This window comes from Pseudophryne corroboree, chromosome 1, assembly GCF_028390025.1.
Source record: "Pseudophryne corroboree isolate aPseCor3 chromosome 1, aPseCor3.hap2, whole genome shotgun sequence".
In the NCBI taxonomy this organism is placed as follows: domain Eukaryota; kingdom Metazoa; phylum Chordata; class Amphibia; order Anura; family Myobatrachidae; genus Pseudophryne; species Pseudophryne corroboree.
The window spans coordinates 171,530,810-171,552,505 of record NC_086444.1 but is presented as its reverse complement, the minus strand read 5'-3'; the positions used below and the strand labels follow the sequence as shown (position 1 = coordinate 171,552,505).

General features: G+C 48.7%; 1 protein-coding gene across 2 annotated transcripts in view; it reads left to right on the top strand.

Annotated features, from left to right (window-relative positions):
* Nucleotides 1–296: 296 nt before the first annotated feature.
* The window catches only part of LOC135059234 (baculoviral IAP repeat-containing protein 1-like), a 122,402-nt gene continuing 101,002 nt past the window's right edge, over nucleotides 297–21,696 (top strand). Inside the window, exons 1-2 of one of the 2 annotated variants that reach the window (XM_063963891.1) lie at nucleotides 297–580; nucleotides 13,333–13,940. In XM_063963891.1, the coding sequence (XP_063819961.1) occupies nucleotides 13,400–13,940 (541 nt within the window). In that variant the 5' untranslated portion in view covers nucleotides 297–580; nucleotides 13,333–13,399. The other variant, XM_063963892.1, reaches the window with a different exon arrangement.

Below are 21,696 nucleotides of genomic sequence, written 5' to 3'. Positions count from 1 at the left end.
GAAAATTACAAAATCACTAGAATTAAAAGCCAGTATCACAGTAATTATTCGTTCTAATTGTAGCGCCCTAACATAGGAAGACCATGGGAGTTTATTTAGAGGTATGACAAGTTACTATGACCCATAGAATTATACTAGGTAATGGTGTATATAAATGAATTCATGTATTTTCCATTATATATATATTAAACTATGTATGTGGCTGACGATAACATGGTGTACAGGGATGATACTACTTATGGGACAGCTGGAGAGACTGTTCCAGAAACTGACCCTCACGCTGCTATAACGGTCAAATGGCAGAGACCGCACGAGGAGGAGAGCGGGTGCACAAAAGTCAGTTGGTGCCGGTGACGCAGGAGACTGGATGCAGCTGGGAACTGCTGAACACAGCCAGCCCCGGGAGTGGTGAGAGGAGACAAGTGACAGCCGCTAGGGAGAACCGGTAGAACTTTACAAGGGGGAGCGCGGTGAGAGTGTGACGCAGCCCAGAGAAGACGCGGTCGGGAGCCTGGAGTCTGCACGGTACCTGCCAGCTATCCTTCCAGGCATCAGGAGGAGAGGAGGAGATCACGCTGAGGTATTGTGCCGCCGCACGCTGCCCCCGCAGAGTCTTCCAGGCAGGCAGGGGAAGGTGGTGTGACCCGGCGGAGAGCCCCCTTAGAGTCCTCTGAGCGGCAGAAGCAGTGGGAGGGGAAGCGGAGTTGGCCGGTGCTATAACAACATAGACGCCAGTAGCAGCCTAGCAACAGCCACACACACCCTAACCCCAGGCAGGGCCACAGAGTGAGGTGCATATAAGCAGTGAAGAAGCGGCCTATGCAAATGAGAGAGGAGGAGTAGGGAGAGCCCCTTACTGCAGCATCAATAGGCGGAGGTGTAAGTGTATTTAAGCAGATATTCATTGTACACTGTACACCAGCAGTACTATCGCTCTAGTCTATGACAGGAGTGGGACTGATTATGCTAGCGCTAGACAATAGATATAGAGGAGCCGACTATAGTACAGAGGAATCCAATTTTATTGCATCATTGGTCCAGTGTGGATTGTACAGTATCGGTTCCTGCTCCATCATAAGAAATTAAGAAATCTGGAAAGTGCTAGAGGGCTATGTATATGTACCTGTGGAACTGTGCCCAAGGACTATAGTAGCGCTGCATAAATATTTGTAGCAGTGTCAGTTACCAGTGTTGCACAGCATCAAATTAGCACTGGTGCAGGCGAAGCGGAACATTAAGCAGCCCTGAGGATTAATTTTTGAAGGATAGGAACTGCTATGTATACAAAGGGTGCCGTTTTGCTTAGGAAACAATAAGAGCGGAGACCGAGACATTAAGCGCAGCATTTATATAAAGACAGCAAATAAAAGCAGAGTCAATAGTAAAGGGATAGTCCAAATTAATCTGCATTTTATAAATAGTTGCTGAACAATTCACCTGTTCCATAAGTACAAGGTGAAGAGACTGGTAGTCAGCATATAAAAGACTCTGTTATGAGCCAAACTACTTCAAGTACACCAAGACTGTGATTATATTTCATATATTGCTTCTAACCCGGATATCGCCTAAGGGACAGCTTAAACACTTCAACTCTGCAGGAACATAGAGGACCCTTGTGTTAGGAAATACACAGGAATACAGTTGGTTAAGGAGGTACAGCCGCCAGGGATCAGATATACTAACGTTCCAAGGAGTACCATATAAAATTGTATAGCTACAAATACACATCTACTGTGAAGGGAAAAATCCGATTGTTAGTGTTTGATACATATAAGTTAAGAAGTACCTTCTACTCAGCAGACCACAGAGAAACATTTGTAACATTATATAGGACAGGAACTGTTGCAATCATTTTCCAGACTGAGCCAAGAGGCCTTTCACTAGCTAAAGGGAGAATTGAAGGTTATTGTTAATACCCCTTTTTCCACTAAAAGCACGGGTTGTAGCCGTGTCGTCTGACACGGCTGCGACCCGTGCTACAGCCCCTTTTGAACAGCACTCACCAACCCGGCATATTGCCGGATTGGTGACGCTACTACTGACGCGGCAGGGGCGGCGCTGGGAGATCACATGGTCTCCCAGCGCCGCCCTTCCTCGACACGGCACCCATTCACACTAGACAGCAAACCGGGTTGAACACGTGTTCAACCCGGCTAGCTACCGGGAATTTGCCGGGGGACCCGTTTCCACTAGGGAAAAACACGGGTAAATGCGCGCCCCCGCAAGAGCTAGTGGAAAAGGGGTATTAGTAATGATGTTACATAGTCTGTACTAAATGCTGATGTTTTCATAGGTCTATGGGCCCTATAGTGCACTATCACCCTAAGAGTACCCGGGTCACTCAAACACCTATACAGTGGCGCACCCAGGGGGGGTTTCCGAGTACCCAGAAACCCCCCTCCACCAAATTTTTTTTTTTTTTAATGCTGCATGAGTATTGTTAATGGCTGTCTAGCGTCCTCTGCAGCCTGCTCTCTTCCTGGTGGCACTTGTAAGTGCTTCATAAAAGTTTACTTTATTTTAATTATAGTACATATATATCCATGTGCAATTTGTGCATACATATATACACATGTATATACATACATATAAACACACACACATGATATATATATATACTTGTACTGTATGTATATATATATATATATATATATATATATCCTTTATTTATATGGCGCCACAAGGGTACCGCAGCGCCCAATTACAGAGTACATAAATAATCAAACAGGAAAACAGCAACTTACAGTTGATGACAGTATAGGACAAGTACAGGGTAAATAAACATAGTTACATCAGCAGATGACACTGGAATAAGTATCAGGTGGCAGAATACTGCTGGAGTTGATGCAGTTGAAGATTATTAAAGTAAGACAAAGGATAAGCACATGAGGGAAGAGGGCCCTGCTCGTGAGAGCTTACATTCTAAAGGGGAGGGGTAGACAGACAGGGGTGAGACAGATGGGGTACATAGAGAGCGTAGAACAGAGGGTTAGGATGAGATTTGGCTGGGTTTGGTGAAGAAGTGGGTCTTGAGAGCCTGTTTGAAGTTTTGTAGAGAGTTGGAGAGTCTGAGGGGGAGAGGTAGGGAATTCCAGAGAATTGGAGCAGCACGTGAAAAATCTTGGAGGTAGGAGTGGGAGGAAGTAATCAGTAGGCAGGAGAATCGGCGTGCATTAGCAGAGCGAAGAGGACGGGTGGGAGTGTAAAGGGAGATAAGGTCAGAGATGTAGTTGGGAGAGGAGTGGGTGAGGGCTTTGTAAGCGAGTGTGAGAAGCTTGAAATGGATATATATATGCATGTTTAATATGCTATGTGTATATTATATATATATATATTTATATATATATATATATATATATATATATATAGGTGTATATACGGTATATATGTGTACATATATAGATATGAACACAGACACACTAGTTTTACGGACCCAGCATGTACTGGGTCACCTCAGTCCCCGCCCCCGTGCTTGGCTCCACCCAGTTCTGGAAACCCCCCCATGAAAATCCTGCGTTTGCCACTGCTATAGGTGTTATTTCAAAGAGTATTTTTTTTGTAATGCATGCAGTTGGAAATGTATGGTATAGAGTATATAGGATATTCTATGATATAAAGAGATAAGCTGAGGTAAAGATGTATTTCAATATAATTGCAAAGTTATAAGTGAAAGAAGTGGTTGTGTTTTATTTGCCATAAATACTTACCAATAGGGTTAATTGAGAATCCAATTGATGACCGGGGGAGTGAATCTGAAACACAAGGAAGAACAGACAGTTGTGAAGGTACAGGTCAAAGTGCAACCTAGGGGAAGGGTATAAATACATGCTCTTCATTGGCTTTCCCAAGCAAGCCTAAACTACATAAGTGCTTGGGTGGAGGCACGCCTTAGTAGTCACTGATAGTAACCCCCTCACTGCCGGGAAATAGTGGGTAGGAAAGGGTTACATAAACTTTTTTTATATGACAGGGACAAACCCACTGTCCTAACAATTGGCAGGGCTGATTAAACAAACAGCCAGGGGGAAACTTCTGAATCCAGTTTGTAACCCTGGGTAATAATTTTTATTACCCGGGATATAATAATAATCACTAAGGCTCCCCTGTAGTGATGTAGATGAGATCCCCCCCTTCCCAGTGGACCCCACATGGGAGTCCTTCCACGTCCCGCTGAGGACGCTAAGGGAGTAGAATCCAACCTCTGAACCCGTGCACCTGTAGAGGGTGCAGACTGCTGTTTCTATGGCCTAGCCTCGTGCAGAAGTAGGCCCTCCTGAATTTTCTCGATCTGGCAGCCCAAGGGGACTGCATCAGAGAAGCAGAGTTACGTCTTCTCACAGGTGGTGCTGCGGAAGGATTTGTATTCATAGTGTCCCCAAGCGTTGTGTCTCACCTGCAAATGGGAAATACCTCTTGGATTCGGCGTCTGCGTTCCATTGGCGGATCCAGAGACCTCTGCGAGCCGCTACTGCCATGGAGGATGCTCTAGAATTCATCAGCCCAATGTCCCTCATGGCTTTCACCATGAATTTAGCCGAATCCTTTATGTGACCTAGAATCAAGACAACATCATCCCTATGGATTGTATCAAGGTCTTCTAGTAAATTGTCTGACCATTTTAATATAGCCCTAGCTACCCAAGTGCATGCAATAGTGGGCCTAAGGGAGGCTCCAGTAGCCGTATCGTAGAGTTGTCTCCATCTTGCGGTCAGTCGGCTCCTTTAACGAGGCCGAGCCTGGTACAGGTAATGTAATTACCCCTGATGGCCTGGACACCGAAATGTCCATTATGGGAGGAATCTCCCATCTCCTTCTATCCTCCCCAGCAAAGGGATATGTCTTAAGTACTTTATTGTGGATGTGAAAAACCTCTTCTGGGTTTAACCAGGATCTTTCAAATAGGGTATTCAACTCTTCCAAAACTGGGAATGTCACTAATGATTTTGCAGTTAGCATACAAGAATTTTCCTCTATTTGTATAGGTATTTCTAACACATCCCTAATGGCATTGATAAATTGCTGAATTTTATATTCCAATCTATCATAGTGCCCCCCTCTAACTTCTGTGTTGATCCCTGTGTCGGCATCTATGTCCGCGTTGGCCTGCAAGACCTGTGTATCAGGAGCTGAGGGGGTCCTAGATGAAATGCACTGATCCATATCTAGAGCATTCTTCGTAGCTTTTTTCAAGCAACTTAATAGAGTATGCCCTAATGAACTTTGAGGAATCTTATTTCCTAGGCTATCCAACCATTCTGTCTCCATCCTAATGGGATGAAACCACTCAAGGCAATCCTGAGTACCTGGTACAGACTCCTCTGAGGAAGACACCTCCACAACATTTTGTTCTGACATGATACTACTGAGAACTGACACTGAGCAGCACGATTAGCACAAGACACTGTACTAGTATTAGTAATGTAGTATTACTGAGCACCACAAGACAATGAGCAGCGATACTGAGCACTGATGATACTGAGCACTGATGATACTGAGCACCGATGATACTACGGAGAACTGACACTGAGCAGCACGATTAGCACAAGACACTGTACTAGTATTAGTAATGTAGTATTACTGAGCACCACAAGACAATGAGCAGCGATACTGAGCACTGATGATACTGAGCACTGATGATACTGAGCACCGATGATACTACGGAGAACTGACACTGAGCAGCACGATTAGCACAAGACACTGTACTAGTATTAGTAATGTAGTATTACTGAGCACCACAAGACAATGAGCAGTGATACTGAGCCCTGATCATACTACAGAGAACTGACACTGAGCAGCACGATTAGCACAAGACACTGTACTAGTATCAGGGCCGGTTCTATGATTTGTGGCGCCCCGGGCAAAATATGGGGGGCGTGGCTTCGATTGGGGGCGTGGTCAGCGCGCTGAAAGAAAAAATAAAAATAAATAAAAAGTATACTTACCATCCCCGTTCCTGATCCAGACCCCCTCCGCCGGCGGCGCCGCTCTTCTCCTCTCCTCCTCTCTTCTGTTCTCTTCGATCTATGGGAGAGACGTTATTACGTCTCTCCCATAGAACAGCATAGACACTAGAGGTCAATTATGACCCCTAGTGTCTGTGCCACTATGCTGTGCGGTGCGCGATGACGTCATCGCGCATCGCACAGCAAAGGTCCTCTAGACGAAGGAAAACTAGACCGTAGCGTCTAGTTTCCCTTCATGGAGAGGACCTTTGCTGTGCGGTGCGCGATGACGTCATCGCGCACCGCACAACTAAGGTCCTCTCCATGAAGGGAAACTAGACGCTACGCGTCTGGTTCCCTTCAAAGCGGGGGGGCACAGCAGGGCACTACGGGGGGCACAGTGGCGGATCTTGCCCTGGTGCGGCGCCCTCCGGATGGTGCCGGCGCCCTCCGGAAGGCGGCGCCCCGGGCAAAAGTACCGCTTGCCCGTGGCAAGAACCACCACTGACTAGTATTAGTAATGTAGTATTACTGAGCACCACAAGACAATGAGCAGTGATACTGAGCCCTGATCATACTACAGAGAACTGACACTGAGCAGCACGATTAGCACAAGACACTGTACTAGTATTAGTAATGTAGTATTACTGAACACCACAAGACAATCAGCAGTGATACTGAGCACTGATGATACTACTGAGAACTGACACTGAGCAGCACGATTAGCACAAGACACTGTACTAGTATTAGTGAGCAGCACAAAAGCGCTCTGGAATTGTCACCCCCCAGATGCCACTGTGACTGGAATGATAATGACCGATGCACAGTCACAGGACACTACTACATACCTCCCAACTTTTGGCTTGACGAAGGAGGGACTCTCGTGCAGCGCAGCCGTGCGCCGATCCGAATAGGGGGCATGGCCTCATCCGGGGCATTTTCCTGCCTTTTGGGGGCGTGCCCAGCGCTCCCCGAGCAGCTGGGCAGCCCCCGCTCCCCTCCTACCACTGAATGCATGCAGTGCTGTGCGCACAGCATGTTTTCAGTGATCACCAGCAGCAGGTGATCAAAGGCTCTCCCAACTGCCCCCCCCCCCCCCCCCCGCCCGTGGGACACTGCTGCCCGCGGGTGGGACAGCGGGACACGGTCCGAATAGCGGGACTGTCCCGCTGAAAGCGGGACAGTGTGGAGGTATGCTACTACCACAGCACCTTACAGCAGCAAGATGCAGCACAAGAGAGACACTGTACTAGTATTACTGAGCAGCACAAAAGCACTCTGGAATTGTCACCCCCCCAGATACCACTGTGACTGGAATGATGATGACCGATGCACAGTCACAGGACACTACTACCACAGCACCCTACAGCAGCAAGAGGCAGCACAAGAGAGACACTGTACTAGTATTACTGAGCAGCAATAAGAACTGATACTGAGCACTGATACTGAGATTTGACACTGAGAGAACATAGCCACATCCTCTCTGTACCCTCTACAATGCACGAGTGAAAATGGCGGCGACGCGCGGCTCTTTATATGGAATCCGAATCTCGCGAGAATCCGACAGCGGGATGATGACGTTTTGCCTCGTTCGGGTTTTCCGAGTCAGGCGGGAACAACCGAGCCTGGCTCGGACCCGTGTTTGACATGTGAAGTTCGGTAGGGTTCGGTTCTCAGAGAACCGAATCCGCTCATCTCTACTTATAACTAATGCAGGGAAATGGCAGTGATGATCCCATTTGAATGATTTATTATTTCCCCCCAAGAATGTAACAGCTGCATAATGGGGTTAAGGTGCAATCAGGGAGATTGCTGAACTATTCAGGGAGTCAAGGAGATTGCTTCTATTTCAGGGAGTCTCCAGCAGAATGAGGGAGGGTAGGCAAGTATGCTGTACCTGCCAGCTCACCCTCACATGCCCCACAGCACACCAAGTTTTCCCTCACATACCCCTCTGCCCACCAGCTTTTCTTTCATATGCCCCCTACTGACCACTCACATTTTTTTCACATGCCTCATGTGGCCCACCTGCAGTGCCGTAACTAGGCATTTTAGCGCTGTGTGCAAGAAACGGCATTGGCACCCCCCATGCAAGACAGGGGCAGTAGCTTTCACCTGCCCCTCAATCATATTTTCTCGTATATGCCATAGCTGCCCACCTGCTTTATGCTCATAAGGCCATTAGCCTGCCAGATTTTCCCTGAAATGACCATCTGCTCACCCAATTTTCTGTGATATGCAACTCTGTGTACAAGTTCTCTCTCACGGGATGCAGTTATGTGACTGGCAGTCGGGAGACCGCCAGTCACAATACCGATGCCGGACACCTGCCCTCTCACAATCCTGACAGTCGGCATGCCGACTAACAGGCAGTGGCAAACGCAGGATTTGCATGGGGGGGGGGTTTCTAGAACTGGGTGGAGCCAAGCACGGGGGGTGGGGACTGAGGTGACCCGGTATATACTGGGTCCGTAAAACTACTGCGTCTGTGTGTATATATATACACATATATACCTTATATACACATATATATATATATATATATATATATATATATACACATAGCATATTAAACATGCATACATATCGCCGATATATTAGCCCAGATCTGTGACTTTGTACCTCATTTGCTAACGCTGGGTGGAGTCACAACGCTGGGCGGAGTTAGTCAAATGATCACAGATCTGGGCAAATCTATAGGAGACTAGGAGCAGAAGCAGATGGTATGGGCATGGCACAGGCAGGGGTGTGTGAGGGGGTATGCCGTCCAGACAGACGAGCACCGGCTCACTGTGTGCTTGACCCCCCACATCAGCATACTCAGCAGGGGCTCTCTGGCACAGAGGAGCGTCACTTTCTGGCACACTTCACGCTTTTTAGCTGCAGTTTTGTGGGGCACCTGCCGCTGTGCAGGTTCCGTGCTGCCTCTGTTATCTCCAGCCCCGGCAACCCCACCAATAGCTGCCGTGCTGCCGCCCGCAGTGAGGTGCACCCAGCTCCTTCTCACACTTTAGCTGGCGGGCAGCGCTGCAGAAGTCCGCACTGCTTGCAGGCTCCGACCCCTTCCTCCCTCCAGCCGCAGCGTCTCCTGGGAGCTAACCAGTCACTGCCAGTCTCCCCTTAACACAGTCCCCGGCAGCCGCGCAAGGTCCGCGGTGTGTGACTGAGGAGTGGGGGGAGGGATGCGGGCGGGCGGAGGAAGCAAGACTCCAGCCTGAGAGAGTCAGCCATACCAAGTCTCCAGCAGCAGCAGATCCCAACAGGTTGGAGTGGAACAGCAGCAGCCAGCAGCAGTGACTCTGGTAAGACACATCTGTCTGTCACTGTCATCACTGTTTTGTCCCTAATACCAATCTCTCCCGTGCCCTGTGTTCTGTCATGTCCCTGTCACCCCTGGCCTTGCCCTATCACCCAGGCCTTGCCCTGTCACCCTTATCCTGGCCCTGTCACCCCTATCCTGGCCCTGTCACCCCTATCCTGGCCCTGTCACCCCTGTGCTTGCCCTGTCAACCCTATCCTGGCCCTGTCACCCCTGTCCTGATCTTGCCGCCCCTACCCTGGCCCTGTCACCCCTATCCTGTCCCTGTCATTTCTGTCCTGGCCCCGTTGCCCCTGTCCTGGCCCCGTCACCCCTGTTCTGACCCTGTCACCCCTGTCCTGGCCCTGTTACTGCATACCCTCCAACTACCTTTTTGGCAGGAACAGTACCCGCAGAGCCTCCAGACCCCAATGCACCACACCTCCGCACCTTCCCCTCCGCCACATGCGGCACCCCACCCCTCCCCCACATGCTGTGCCTCCAGACCCCCTACACCACCCGCAGCTCCCACTCCCCCGCCCCTCCACCACCCACAGCACCTCCAGATCCCCTCCACCATCCACCCCCCATATATGTCTCCCCCCACACCTGCCCCCCCCCTCCACCCGCAGCATCTGCAGACCCCCTCCCCCATCCGCAGTCCCCTCCGCACCGGCCCCTCCCCCACCCACGGCACCCCCGCACCCGCCCCTCCACCACCGGCAGCGCCTCCGGACCCCCTTCCCCATCCGCCACACCACCCACACCTGCCCCTCCCCCACCCGCGGCACCTTTGGACCCCCTACCCCACCCCCGGCACCCCCGCCCCATCCCATCCCACAGCACCTCTGGAACCCTTCACCCATCCGCAACATCCCCGCACCTGTCCCTCTACCACATGCGGCACCCCACCCCTCCCCCACACGCTGTGCCTCCAGATCCCCTACACCACCCGCGGCTCCCTCTCCCCCGCCCCTCCACCTCCCACAGCACCTCCAGACCCCCTCCATAATCCTCCCCCCCATATGTCTCCCCCCACAACTGCCCCCCTCCACCCGCAGCATCTGCAGACACCCTCCCCCATCCGCGTTCCCCCCCACACCTGCCCCTCCCTCACCCACGGCACCCACGCACCAACCCATCCACCACCTGCAGCGCCTCCGGACCCCCTTCCCCATCTGCCGCACCACCCGCACCTGCCCCTCCCCCACCCATGGTGCCTCCGGACCCCCTACCCCACCCCCAGCACCCCCACTCCTTCCCATCCCACAGCACCTCCAGAACCCTTCACCTATCCGCAGCATCCCCGCACCTGCCCCTCCCTCACAAGCGGCAACCCTGCCCCTCCCCCATTTGCAGTGCCTCCGGACCCCTCCCCCATCTGCAGCCCCCACTCCTCTGTCCCTCCCCCACCAGCAGCACCTCCCGACCCTTCCCCATCCGGGCCCACCCCCCGGGGGTGGGGTAGGGGGTCCGGAGGTGCCACGGATGGGGGAGGGGCAGGTGCGGGTGGTGCGGAGGATGGGGAAGGGGGTCCGGAGGTTCTGCATGTGATGGAGGGGCGGCTGCAGGGGTGCCATGGGTGGGGGAGGGCGGGTGTGGGGGTGGGATCACGGATGTGGGAGGGTGTCTGCAGATGCTGCAGGTGGAGGGGGGCAGGTGTGGGGGGAGACATATATGGGGGGGTGGATGGTGGAGGGGGTCTGGAGGTGCTGTGGGTGGTGGAGGGGGGGGAGTGGGAGTCGTGGGTGGTGGAGGGGCTCTGGAGGCACAGCGTGTGGGGGAGGGGTGGGGTGCCGCATGTGGTGAAGGGGCAGGTGCGGGGATGTTGCTGATGGGTGAAGGGTTCTGGAGGTGCTGTGGGATGGGATGGGGCGGGGGTGCCGGGGGTGGTGTAGGGGGTCCGGAGGCGCCGCGGGTGGGTGGAGGGGAAGGTGCGGAGGTGTGGTGCATTGGGGTCTGGAGGTGCTGCGGGTACTGTACCTGCCAAAAAGGTAGTTGGAGGGTATGCAGTAACAGGGCCAGGACAGGGGTGACAGGGTCAGAACAGGGGTGACGGGGCAAGGACAGGGGTGACGGGGCCAGGACAGGGGCGACGGGGCCAGGACAGAAATGACAGGGACAGGATAGGGGTGACAGGGCCAGGGTAGGGGCGGCAGGACCAGGACAAAGGTGACAGGGCCAGGATAGGGTTGACAGGGTAAGCACAGGGGTGACAGGGCCAGGATAGGGGTGACAGGGCCAGGATAGGGGTGACAGGGCCAGGATAAGGGTGAAAGGGCCAGGATAAGGGTGACAGGGACATGACAGAACACAGGGCACGGGAGAGATTGGTATATTAGGGACAAAACAGTGGTGACAGTGACAGACAGATGTGTCTTACCGGAGTCACTGCTGCTGGCTACTGCTGTTCCTACCGAACCTGTTGGGATCTGCTGCTGCTGGAGACCTGTAATGGCTGACTCTCTCAGGCTGGAGTCTTTCTTCCTCCGCCCGCCTGCATCCCTTCCCCCATTCCTCAGTCCCACACCGCGGACCTCGCGCGGCTGCCGAGCACTGTGTAAGGGGTTACTGGGAGTGACTGGTTAGCCCCCAGGAGACGCTGCGGCTGGAGGGAGGAAGGGGTCGGAGCCTGCAAGCAGCGCGGACTTCTGAGGCGCTGCCCGCCGGCTAAAGTGTGAGAAGGAGCTGGGTGCACCTCACTGCGGGCGGCAGCACTGCAGCTAGCGGTGGGGTTGCCAGGGCTGGAGATAACAGAGGCAGTACGGAACCTGCACAGCGGCAGGTGCCCTACAAAATTGCAGCTAAGAAGCGTGGAGTGTGCCAGAAAGTGACGCTCCTCTGTGCCAGAGCGCCCCTGCTGAGTATGCTGATGTGGGGGGTCAAGCACACAGTGAGCCGGTGCTCGTCTGTCTGTACGGCATACCCCCTCACACACCCCTGCCTGTGCCATGCCCATACCATCTGCTTCTGCTCCTAGTTTCCTAAAGATTTGCCCAAATCTATGACTCATTTGACTAACTCCGCCCAGTGTTGTGACTCCACCCAGCGTTAGCAAATGAGGCACAAAGTCACAGATCTGGGCTAATATATAAGAGATACATATTGGAAAAATTATGATTTGGGAGATGGTGACCACCCTCCCTTACTCTGCCACTGCACACATGCTTGCAACACAAAGAAGTATGGCATATTATATCACATGACTTTGAATATCAGCAAGTTAGACGTGTGCACATACAAAATAAAACATTTCACGTTGCTGACCCACCAATACCCCCATTGTGTTGGAACATATCAGTCACGAGTGTTCTCCAAACACATATCTTGCTTGTAGCAAATGTTTACTGTATATGCACAGTAAGCACCTGCCCTGTCCTTCCCTTGTTTCTTTCCCTACAGCAAAGAGAAACAGGAGCCTCTCATCTGTCCCTCCTATGAATAACTATGAAACACATCTGGTGATTGGTACAGTTTCCTCCTTATCATCACCAAATGGTCAACAGGCTCAAAATGTCGACAGGGTCAAAAGGACGGTGGTCAAAAGGTCGACATGGTCAAAAGGTCAACACAATTGTTATTTTTCACATTGTTGGGGGTGCTATTTTGTTTCGCTCGTCACAAGGTTACTAAAGGTAATAGTTTGTGACATGAATAGTAAATGCAGCAAAACTTGTAAAACCATGAAAAACCCTAAAAAACATGTGTCGACCATATCAACCCTGTCAACCTTTTGCATGTTGACCTTTTTCATGTCGACCTTGATGACCTTTTGCCCCTGTTGACCTTTTGACCCTGTCAACCTTTTGACCCTATGGGTGTTGACCTATTGACTGTAGACCTTTTAACTGTTTATCAACCACCTCTCGTCTCTCACTGTGGTGCTCTAACACTGTGAACAAGATGGTGCCACGCATGTGCAGTAGAAACATTGTGGCTCTCTTGATACAGAAAATGAAGTCTCCGTGGATGAGCAATATGGAGTCTATGCAGAAGTGCTCTACATCTTCAACACATTTTCAGTATTACTAGGTGCTCTCTGCTCAGGGGACATATATTCTAATAGAATTTTTTTTCTTTATATTTTCACAGATTCATTCTGAAAACAAATTTTCTATCCGTATACAGTATATTAAAACATCTATTGTCTTCTGAAAGTATGGACCTAATAAACATTTCTGAGTTTGACCCATCCTTTAAGCCCACGCTGCCATCATATTTTATGCATGCTGACATAGGCAAAATGATAAGTAAAATGGAAGAAAACCACAGAAAGATACGTGAGCAGCTGCCCAAAGGACCCAACTACTCAATGAGAAGTGAGGCAAAGAGGTTGAGGAATCTCTTGAATCTAGAACCCATGTCAACCTGGTCTCCACAAGAGCTGGCGTCAGCTGGTTTCTTCCGGACAGGTGTGGATTACAGCTGCCAGTGCTTCAGCTGTGGGCTGGTACTGTGTAAGCAATCCATAATTGCCACCCCTTTAGAGAACCATAGAAAATTCAACCCTATGTGTGGATTTATTCAGGGAGATGATGTTGGGAATATATCAAAGTATGACATCCGCCTGCAGCCTGCGTTGAAGGATAGCAAGGAATCAATGCAGAATGAGCAGATCAGATTGCAATCATTTACCTGCTGGCCTGTGTATGCTTTACTGGAGCCACGTGTCCTTGCACAAGCTGGATTTTTCTTCACAGGTAATTTTCTTTATTATTTTTGTTTCCAGTAGGTACTCAGGACCTTTCTCCGTGTGTGGTTACCAACAACAACTATGCAGGTTTCTAATCTGGCATCAAAAGCAAAGATACTGTAGGCTTTCTGTTGCCTTGGGCAAAAACTCCACATGCCCATCTGACCCCTCACCTCCACATACCCATCTTACCTTCCCACATGACCATCAGATCCCCTCCCCCTCCACGTGCCCATCAGACCTTCCCACTCCCTCCCCTCCACATGCCCATCAGACCTCCGCACTTGCGCATCAGACCACCCCCCACCTCCAACTGCCCTTCAGACCTTCCCACATGCCTATGAGACCCCCTCCACATGCCCTTCAGACCACTTCCCCTCCACATGCCCATTTGACCTTCCAACATGCCCATTGGACCCCCTTCCTCCCACATGTCTATCAGACCTTTCTGCATGCCCATCAGACACCCCACCTCCATCTGCTTATACATGTCATCAGACATCCATACATGCCCCATAGCTGTCGGGACCCCAGGGCACATTGCCAGTGCCAAACAGCCGGATAAGACTGTAATGTATGGTTTTTATACGGGATCAGTGTGAAATACCTACAATCAAAATCCCGACAGTCAAAATCCCAACAACAACTGACCGACGGTGAAAATCCCGACAAGGTCAAAATACTGACAAGGTCAAAATACCGACATTTAAAATACAGACAAGGTCAAAATACCGACATTTAAAATGTTGACCGGTCAAAAAGTTGACACAAGTTTTTCATTGTTTTTGGTGTATATGTCGACATGGATTGACATGGGTTGACATGGACACCGTGTAAGTGTACCGCGTCCCCTGCTTTGGGCGCGGTGCCTCGCTGCGCTCGGCACACTATTATATTCCCCCTCCAGGTCCACTGGGATGGTAAATTATGAACAAGTCGGTTTCAATAAAAAAATCATGAAAAACTCATGTCGACTTTTTGACCTGTCAACATTTTAAATGTCTGTATTTTGACCTTGTCGGTATTTTAAATGTCGGTATTTTGACCATGTCGGGATGGTGACCGTGTTGTGATTTTGATCGTCAGTCAGTGGTTGTCAGGTTTTTTACCGTCGGTATTTTGATTGTAGGTAAATTGACCGCATCCCTTTTATACAGTGTTTCTTTATGAAAATGTATCTTGTGCAGATCATCCTACAGGAATCACATACATTTATAGACATAATGGTTTTCAAATTACATATTAATACATTTGACAGTTTTAATTTGTAAATGTTGTAAACTTACCACCTTTAGCATGTTTCTGGCCAAAAAAAAATTAAATGATTCTGGTATTGGGGACAATGGGGGTCATTCCGAGTTGATCGCTAGCTGCATTCATTCGCTGTGCAGCGATCAGGCAAAAAAATGGCACTTCTGCGCATGCGTATGCGGCGCAATGCGCACGCGCGTCGTACTATCACACAAGGTGTAGCGAAGCTCTTCAGTCACACTGCTGACCGCAGAGTGATTGACAGAAAGAGGGCGTTTCTTGGTGTCAACTGACCATTTTCAGGGAGTGTTCGGAAAAACGCAGGCGTGCCAGGAAAAACGCAGGCATGGCTGGGCGAACGCAGAGCGTGTTCATGACATCAAAACAGGAACTGAACAGTCTGAAGTGATCGCAAGCTCTGAGTAGGTATTGAGCTACTCTAAAACTGCACAAAAAAAGTTTGCCGCCGCTCTGCGATCCTTTCGTTTGCACTTCTGCTAAGCTAAAGTACACTACCAGTGGGAGGCGGCATAACGTTTGCACGGCTGCTAAAAACTGCTAGCAAGCGAACAACTCGGAATGACCATCAATGTACTTTAAGGGCAATTATTCTGACAGGGTTAATGGCGCCCAGGACAAATAATAAAAAATGGTGACCCTTGAAAACTGTTACTTAAATTATGTCTGAATTCTCATATTGAGCCACACAAAAAAAAACACACCAATTAGGGACAAGTGAGGGTATGGCAAAGCATCCATATGACAGCGATGAATTCCACATACACACACTGTTTAGGAATGAAGTTAACCAAAATTGGACACAGAAACAAGTAGGGCAAATGCATACTTCCTACTTTCCCGGAAAGATCAGGAGGCTCCTGGAGCGGACCCAACACACCACCCAGCCACCAGTGGTCGGACCAGAGGCGTAGCCAGAACTTTGTGGGCCCCATAGCAACATTTTGAAGGGGCCCCCGTCCCAGTGCTTCTAGAGAGACACTTCTCTGCAGCAGTTATTAATTTTATGCCCTATAATAGTGCCTAGTTCATTTTCTGAACCATAGTAGAGCCTTATTTAATGTTATGCCCCATAGTAGTGCCCTAGTTTCTTTTATGAATCGCAGTAGTGCTTATGTTCACCCTATGTCACATTTCAGAGCTGCCAGTACACATTATGCCGCACAGTACCCCCAATTCACATTATGATATATAGTGCTCACCATTCATATTGTGCCTCATTACAGTGCCCTGGTTCATATTATATAACATTAAAATGCCCTCCAATTAATTTTATACCACACTACAATGAGCAGGTCCAGGGGCATACCTAGATATATTGCAGGCCACAAGAAAAAAGTTTGAAAGGACCCCTACGTACCACCTTTTGGCGAAAAATGTATATAACACATGTAACTTTGAAAGGAAAGGAGGGCCCCTCTCAGCTCTGGGCCCCATAGCAGCTGCACTGCCTGCACCTATGGTAGCTACGCCCTTGGGTCGTACTGGGACCCCAATGATGCGATTTTGAGCTGAAACGTGTTATTCTAGTCCTCCTCCCCCCCTTCACTATACAATGCTGGTAAACTTGCAGCCTAGCCACGCCCTCCCCACATCCTCTATGGCCACGTTATGTGCCACGTCATGCCTCTTATATTAAGCCATGCTCCCTGCACAACCGTGCATTGTGCTGACCTGGCAGCCAGAAAATTCAGCAATTCATCATCTGACTTTTTCCTATGATTACATATATCTACATACTGTATATATGTGAAGTGTGGATAATTGTGATCAACGTAAATGAGAAGTGGAACTTTTGCATTTCTAACCATAAAAAATTGCCCCAACCAGGCCCGGATTAAAGGAGGGGCAACAGGGGCGGTCGTCCCTGGGCCCCCCAACATTAGGGGCCCCCACACTCTGTGGTTGATTCCGATCAACCTGCTCTTCCCTCCTCCCAGTCAGAACAGTTGCGGCCGCTGATAGCACTGACAGCGAAGGTGTGTGAGGGTTACAGACCGTGGCCTCCTCCCCAGCCCGGGTGCAACATTCGCCGCTGCACACAGGACTAAGTAAACAAGGGAGCCAGGAGAGATCGCAACCTAACTCAGCCCCCTGGAACATCGGCATCCCAGCACAAGAGACACCCTGTGCTGGAAACCGGGACACCAGGAACATCTGCATCCCGGCACCGGGGACACCCAGCATCGGAGAACCAGACACAGTGAGTGGACACCTGCACCCTAGCACCGGGTATACCCACACCGCAGCACCGAGGACAACGGGAACACCAGGAGGGTATATGTATATTAAAGATTGTATACTGTACTTTACAAGTCCATCAGTGTGTGTCCGTGTGTGTGTGTATATATATATATATATATATATATACAAATATGCAAATAGGCGGCACTCACGGACTTCTCAGGAATAACACTCGAGATCACTCATCTTCTGATGACGGTTTAATAAACCGAAACGTTAAGCCATTTAACCTTGAGTGATCTCGAGTGTTATTCCTGAGAAGTCCGTGAGTGCCGCCTATTTGCATATTTGTATATGATCCGATACCTGGAGGGCACCCGGCAGGCTGTCTTACTGCATCTCAGTGGAGTGCCGAATATCTTTTTCATATATATATATATATATATTTTAGAGATGTGCACCGGAAATTTTTCGGGTTTTATGTTTTGGTTTTGGATTCGGTTCAGCGGCCGTGTTTTGGATTCGGACGCGTTTTGGCAAAACCTCCCTGAATTTTTTTTGTCGGATTCGGGTGTTTTTTTTCAAAACCCCCTCAAAAACAGCTTAAATCATAGAATTTTGGGGTAATGTTGATCCTAGAGTATTATTAACCTCAATAACCATAATTTCCACTCATTTCCAGTCTATTCTGAACACCTCACACCTCACAATATTACTTTTAGTCCTCAAATTTGCACCAAGGTCGCTGGATGACTAAGCTAAGCGACCCAAGAGGGCGGCACAAACACCTGGCCCATTTAGGAGTGGCACTGCAGTGGCAGACAGGATGGCACTTTTAAAAAATTGGCCCCAAACAGCACATGATGCAAAGAAAAGAGAAAAAGAGGTGCACTGTGGTCACTGGATGGCAGAGCTAAGCGATACAAACACCTCAATATCACAGGAATTATTCGTTCTAATCAATGGTATTATTGGTCCAAATCACTGGAAGAAAATGACAAAATCACTGGAATTATTCGTTCTAATCAATGGTAGTATTGGTCCAAATCACTGGAAGAAAATGACAAAATCACTGGAATTATTCGTTCTAATCAATGGTATTATTGGTCCAAATCACTGGAAGAAAATGACAAAATCACTGGAATCATTTGGCAAGATCACTGTAATTAATAATTAATTATAAATCACTGATATTAATTGCTAAAATCTCGCTATCGCCTGCCTAGTGAAGTGGAATCTAGATGGGATTTTGTACCGGGGACACAATAACTTCATCAATTGTCTAAATCCCAATGCACTAATGGCGGAAAACAGGCGCACGTCTAACAGCGCACTGATTATACTGAGAACTGATTATACTGAGAACTGATTATACTGAGCACTGATTATACTGAGCACTGATTATACTGAGCACTGATTATACTGAGCACTGATGATACTACAGAGAACTGACACTGAGCAGCGAGAACAGCACTGGACTATTGTACTGTAGTATACTGGTCACCACAATGCAGCACTGACACTGAGCACAGATATTAAGCACTGATCAGGATACTAGAAGTGGCACAGAGCAGCAAGATACAGCAATGGCCTTTTGTACTGTACTACTATATATACTGGTGGTCACCAAAATGCTGCACTGTACGACTATATACTGCTCACAACAATGCAGCACAGATATGGATACTTGAAGTGACACGGAGCTGCAAGATACAGCAATGCAAATAAAGAAAAAAGTTCCTATGCACTTAAGAAGGTATATGACACTCCTTATTCGGTGTCTTATGGATATGAAGCCAATCCTTCTAGTTGTAAATAGATAGGATCATACTCAATTTTAAAATAAATTCTTCCAGATACTTTTCTCAAAGCAGAAATTTCTCAATTATAGAACATAAGTGTCCCAATAGAGTCAATCAGTCAAAAAGTCAAGAATTGGATAAATCTCTTATCTGGTCTCCTCCTGAATACTCCAACCACTGGAAATACCCGATGGTGATAAAACTTGTAGTAAGTCGTCCCCACCGTTTGCAATTTTCTGTGAAGGTCCTCAACTAAGGTACATGCAAGACAAATAATGGGGAATCATAGTGCAGACTTATACAAGTTTATTCTTGAAACAATATTTTTACACTTAAAATGCGTACCCAAAATGACCTTCCAGGAAGGCACAGTAACTAACATACAGGGGTATTTTATGAAGCCCCCCCCCCCTATTGAGCTGTACCTTCACCGAATCCTGGGCAGCAGTGAACACCAATGTGTTTCAACCGATAGGGTCTTTGTCAAGGTGTAAGTGATGTTTGGAGGACCAGATATTTATAGATAGAACTAAAACACACCCACTTCCTATTCCAGTGGGCGTGATTACATTATTAAAAACATTGCACACATATTTCAGTAATAAACAGGCACTTATTAGCCTCAGATTACATGGCAAAACATCATACATTAATTTCGATGTCCACAGAGAATTATAGAGTGAGAAATACCGCATTTTTTAACATGCGATCCAACATTTGGAACGCATGGCGTCACTTCCGGTTCCGCCGGAAATGACGTCGCTATCTAAAAGTAGCGGTCAGGGAGCAGTGAAGGTGTTACACACCGCTCCTCCTTCCGCTCGATGTGACGTACGTCTCCCGCCAACCAGAATGGGAGGTGTAAAGTAATGCTCTCCAAGTGAGTGGAGCGCATATTCCAACTTCCGGTTCCGCCAGAAGTGACACGGCGGCTGGTGCAGCTCCTTATATTCTATTACTTTCCCCCTTCAGTGATTGCTCCATGTTCCCTCCCCTCTAATTTCCATTATAACACCACTAAGAGGGTCATTCAGTTCTGATCACTGGGCTGCGTTTTTTGCTATTCTGCGATCAGATAGTCGCCGCCTCCCGGGGGAGTGTATTTTTGCCGTGCAAGTGTGTGATGCTATGTGTACGCTGAGCTGCTAAAATTCTGTATGTGCAGTCTCTGCACAGCCCAGGACTTACTCTTCCATTGCAATAGAATCAGGCTGATTGGGGCTAGAGCCGACGTCAGACACACTCCCTGAAAATGCTTGGACACGCCTGCGTTTTCCTGAACACTCCCATTAAATGGCCAGTTACCACCCACGTACGGCCTCCTCCTGTCAATCACCTTGCGAACGCCCATGCGAACTGATTTTTCGCACCATCCCGTTGCTGACCGGCGATCCCCATTGTTGTTGTTGTCTGACGTGCATGTGCATTGTGGTGCTTACGCATGCGCTGTTATGATCTGATCGCCCGCTGTGCGAAAACACACAGCAGCGGTCAGAACTGAATGACGTCCTTAGTTACTGTATTTTAGATCAGTGCTCCGCTCACGGAATTTAGCAGGCCCCATATCCCATTATTACACCCTCACTCACTGACTGCACTGTATGAGTGCCACAGCCTTACCAATTGTAGCAAGCCTCATCGCTTCAAATAATGCTATTATCCCCAATCACTCATTGACGGCATTTTATATCACTGCCTCCCACCTTCATGGATTGTAACAGGTTCCCATATCCCTTATAATGCCAATTATTACATCCCTCAGTCAGAGACTATTAATTATATATCAGTACCCCCCTCACTAAGGGCGGGATGTACTAAGCTTAGAAAAGTGATAATTTCACTATTATTTATTTATTATTATTTATTAGCAGTTTCTTATATAGCGCAGCATATTCCGTTGCGCTTTACAATTAGAACAACAATTATAGAACAAAACAGGGCAAAGACAGACATAGCGGTAGGAAGGCCCTGCTCGCAAGCTTACAATCTATAGGGAAATAGGTATTGATACACAAGGATAGATGCAACCTATTACATAATGTTTCCCCAGATTGCTAGCTTCTTAGTGGGTTGTATGATATGATCATCCAGCAATGTTGGAAGACAAAATGTGAGGTTATGGGGACTGTGCAGAGGGAATGTAACTGGATATGGAAGCATTGAAGGTTATGTGTGTGGGTCAGGAATTTGGTAGGCTTGTCTGAAGAGATGAGTTTTCAGGGAACGTTTAAAGGTTTGGAGACTAGTGGAGAGTCTTATTGTGCGTGGGAGGGCATTCCACAGAGTGGGTGAAGCCCGGGTAAAGTCCTGTAATTTTGAGTGGGAACAGGTAATACATCTGGATGAGAGACGCAGATCTTGTGCAGAGCGGAGGGGTCTGGTAGGGAAATATTTTGAGATGAGTGAGGAGATGTATGATGGTGCAGTTGGGGTAATAGCCTTGTATGTAAGTAAAAGTATTTTATATTTGACACAGTAGAATACCGGTAACCAATGGAGGGACTGACA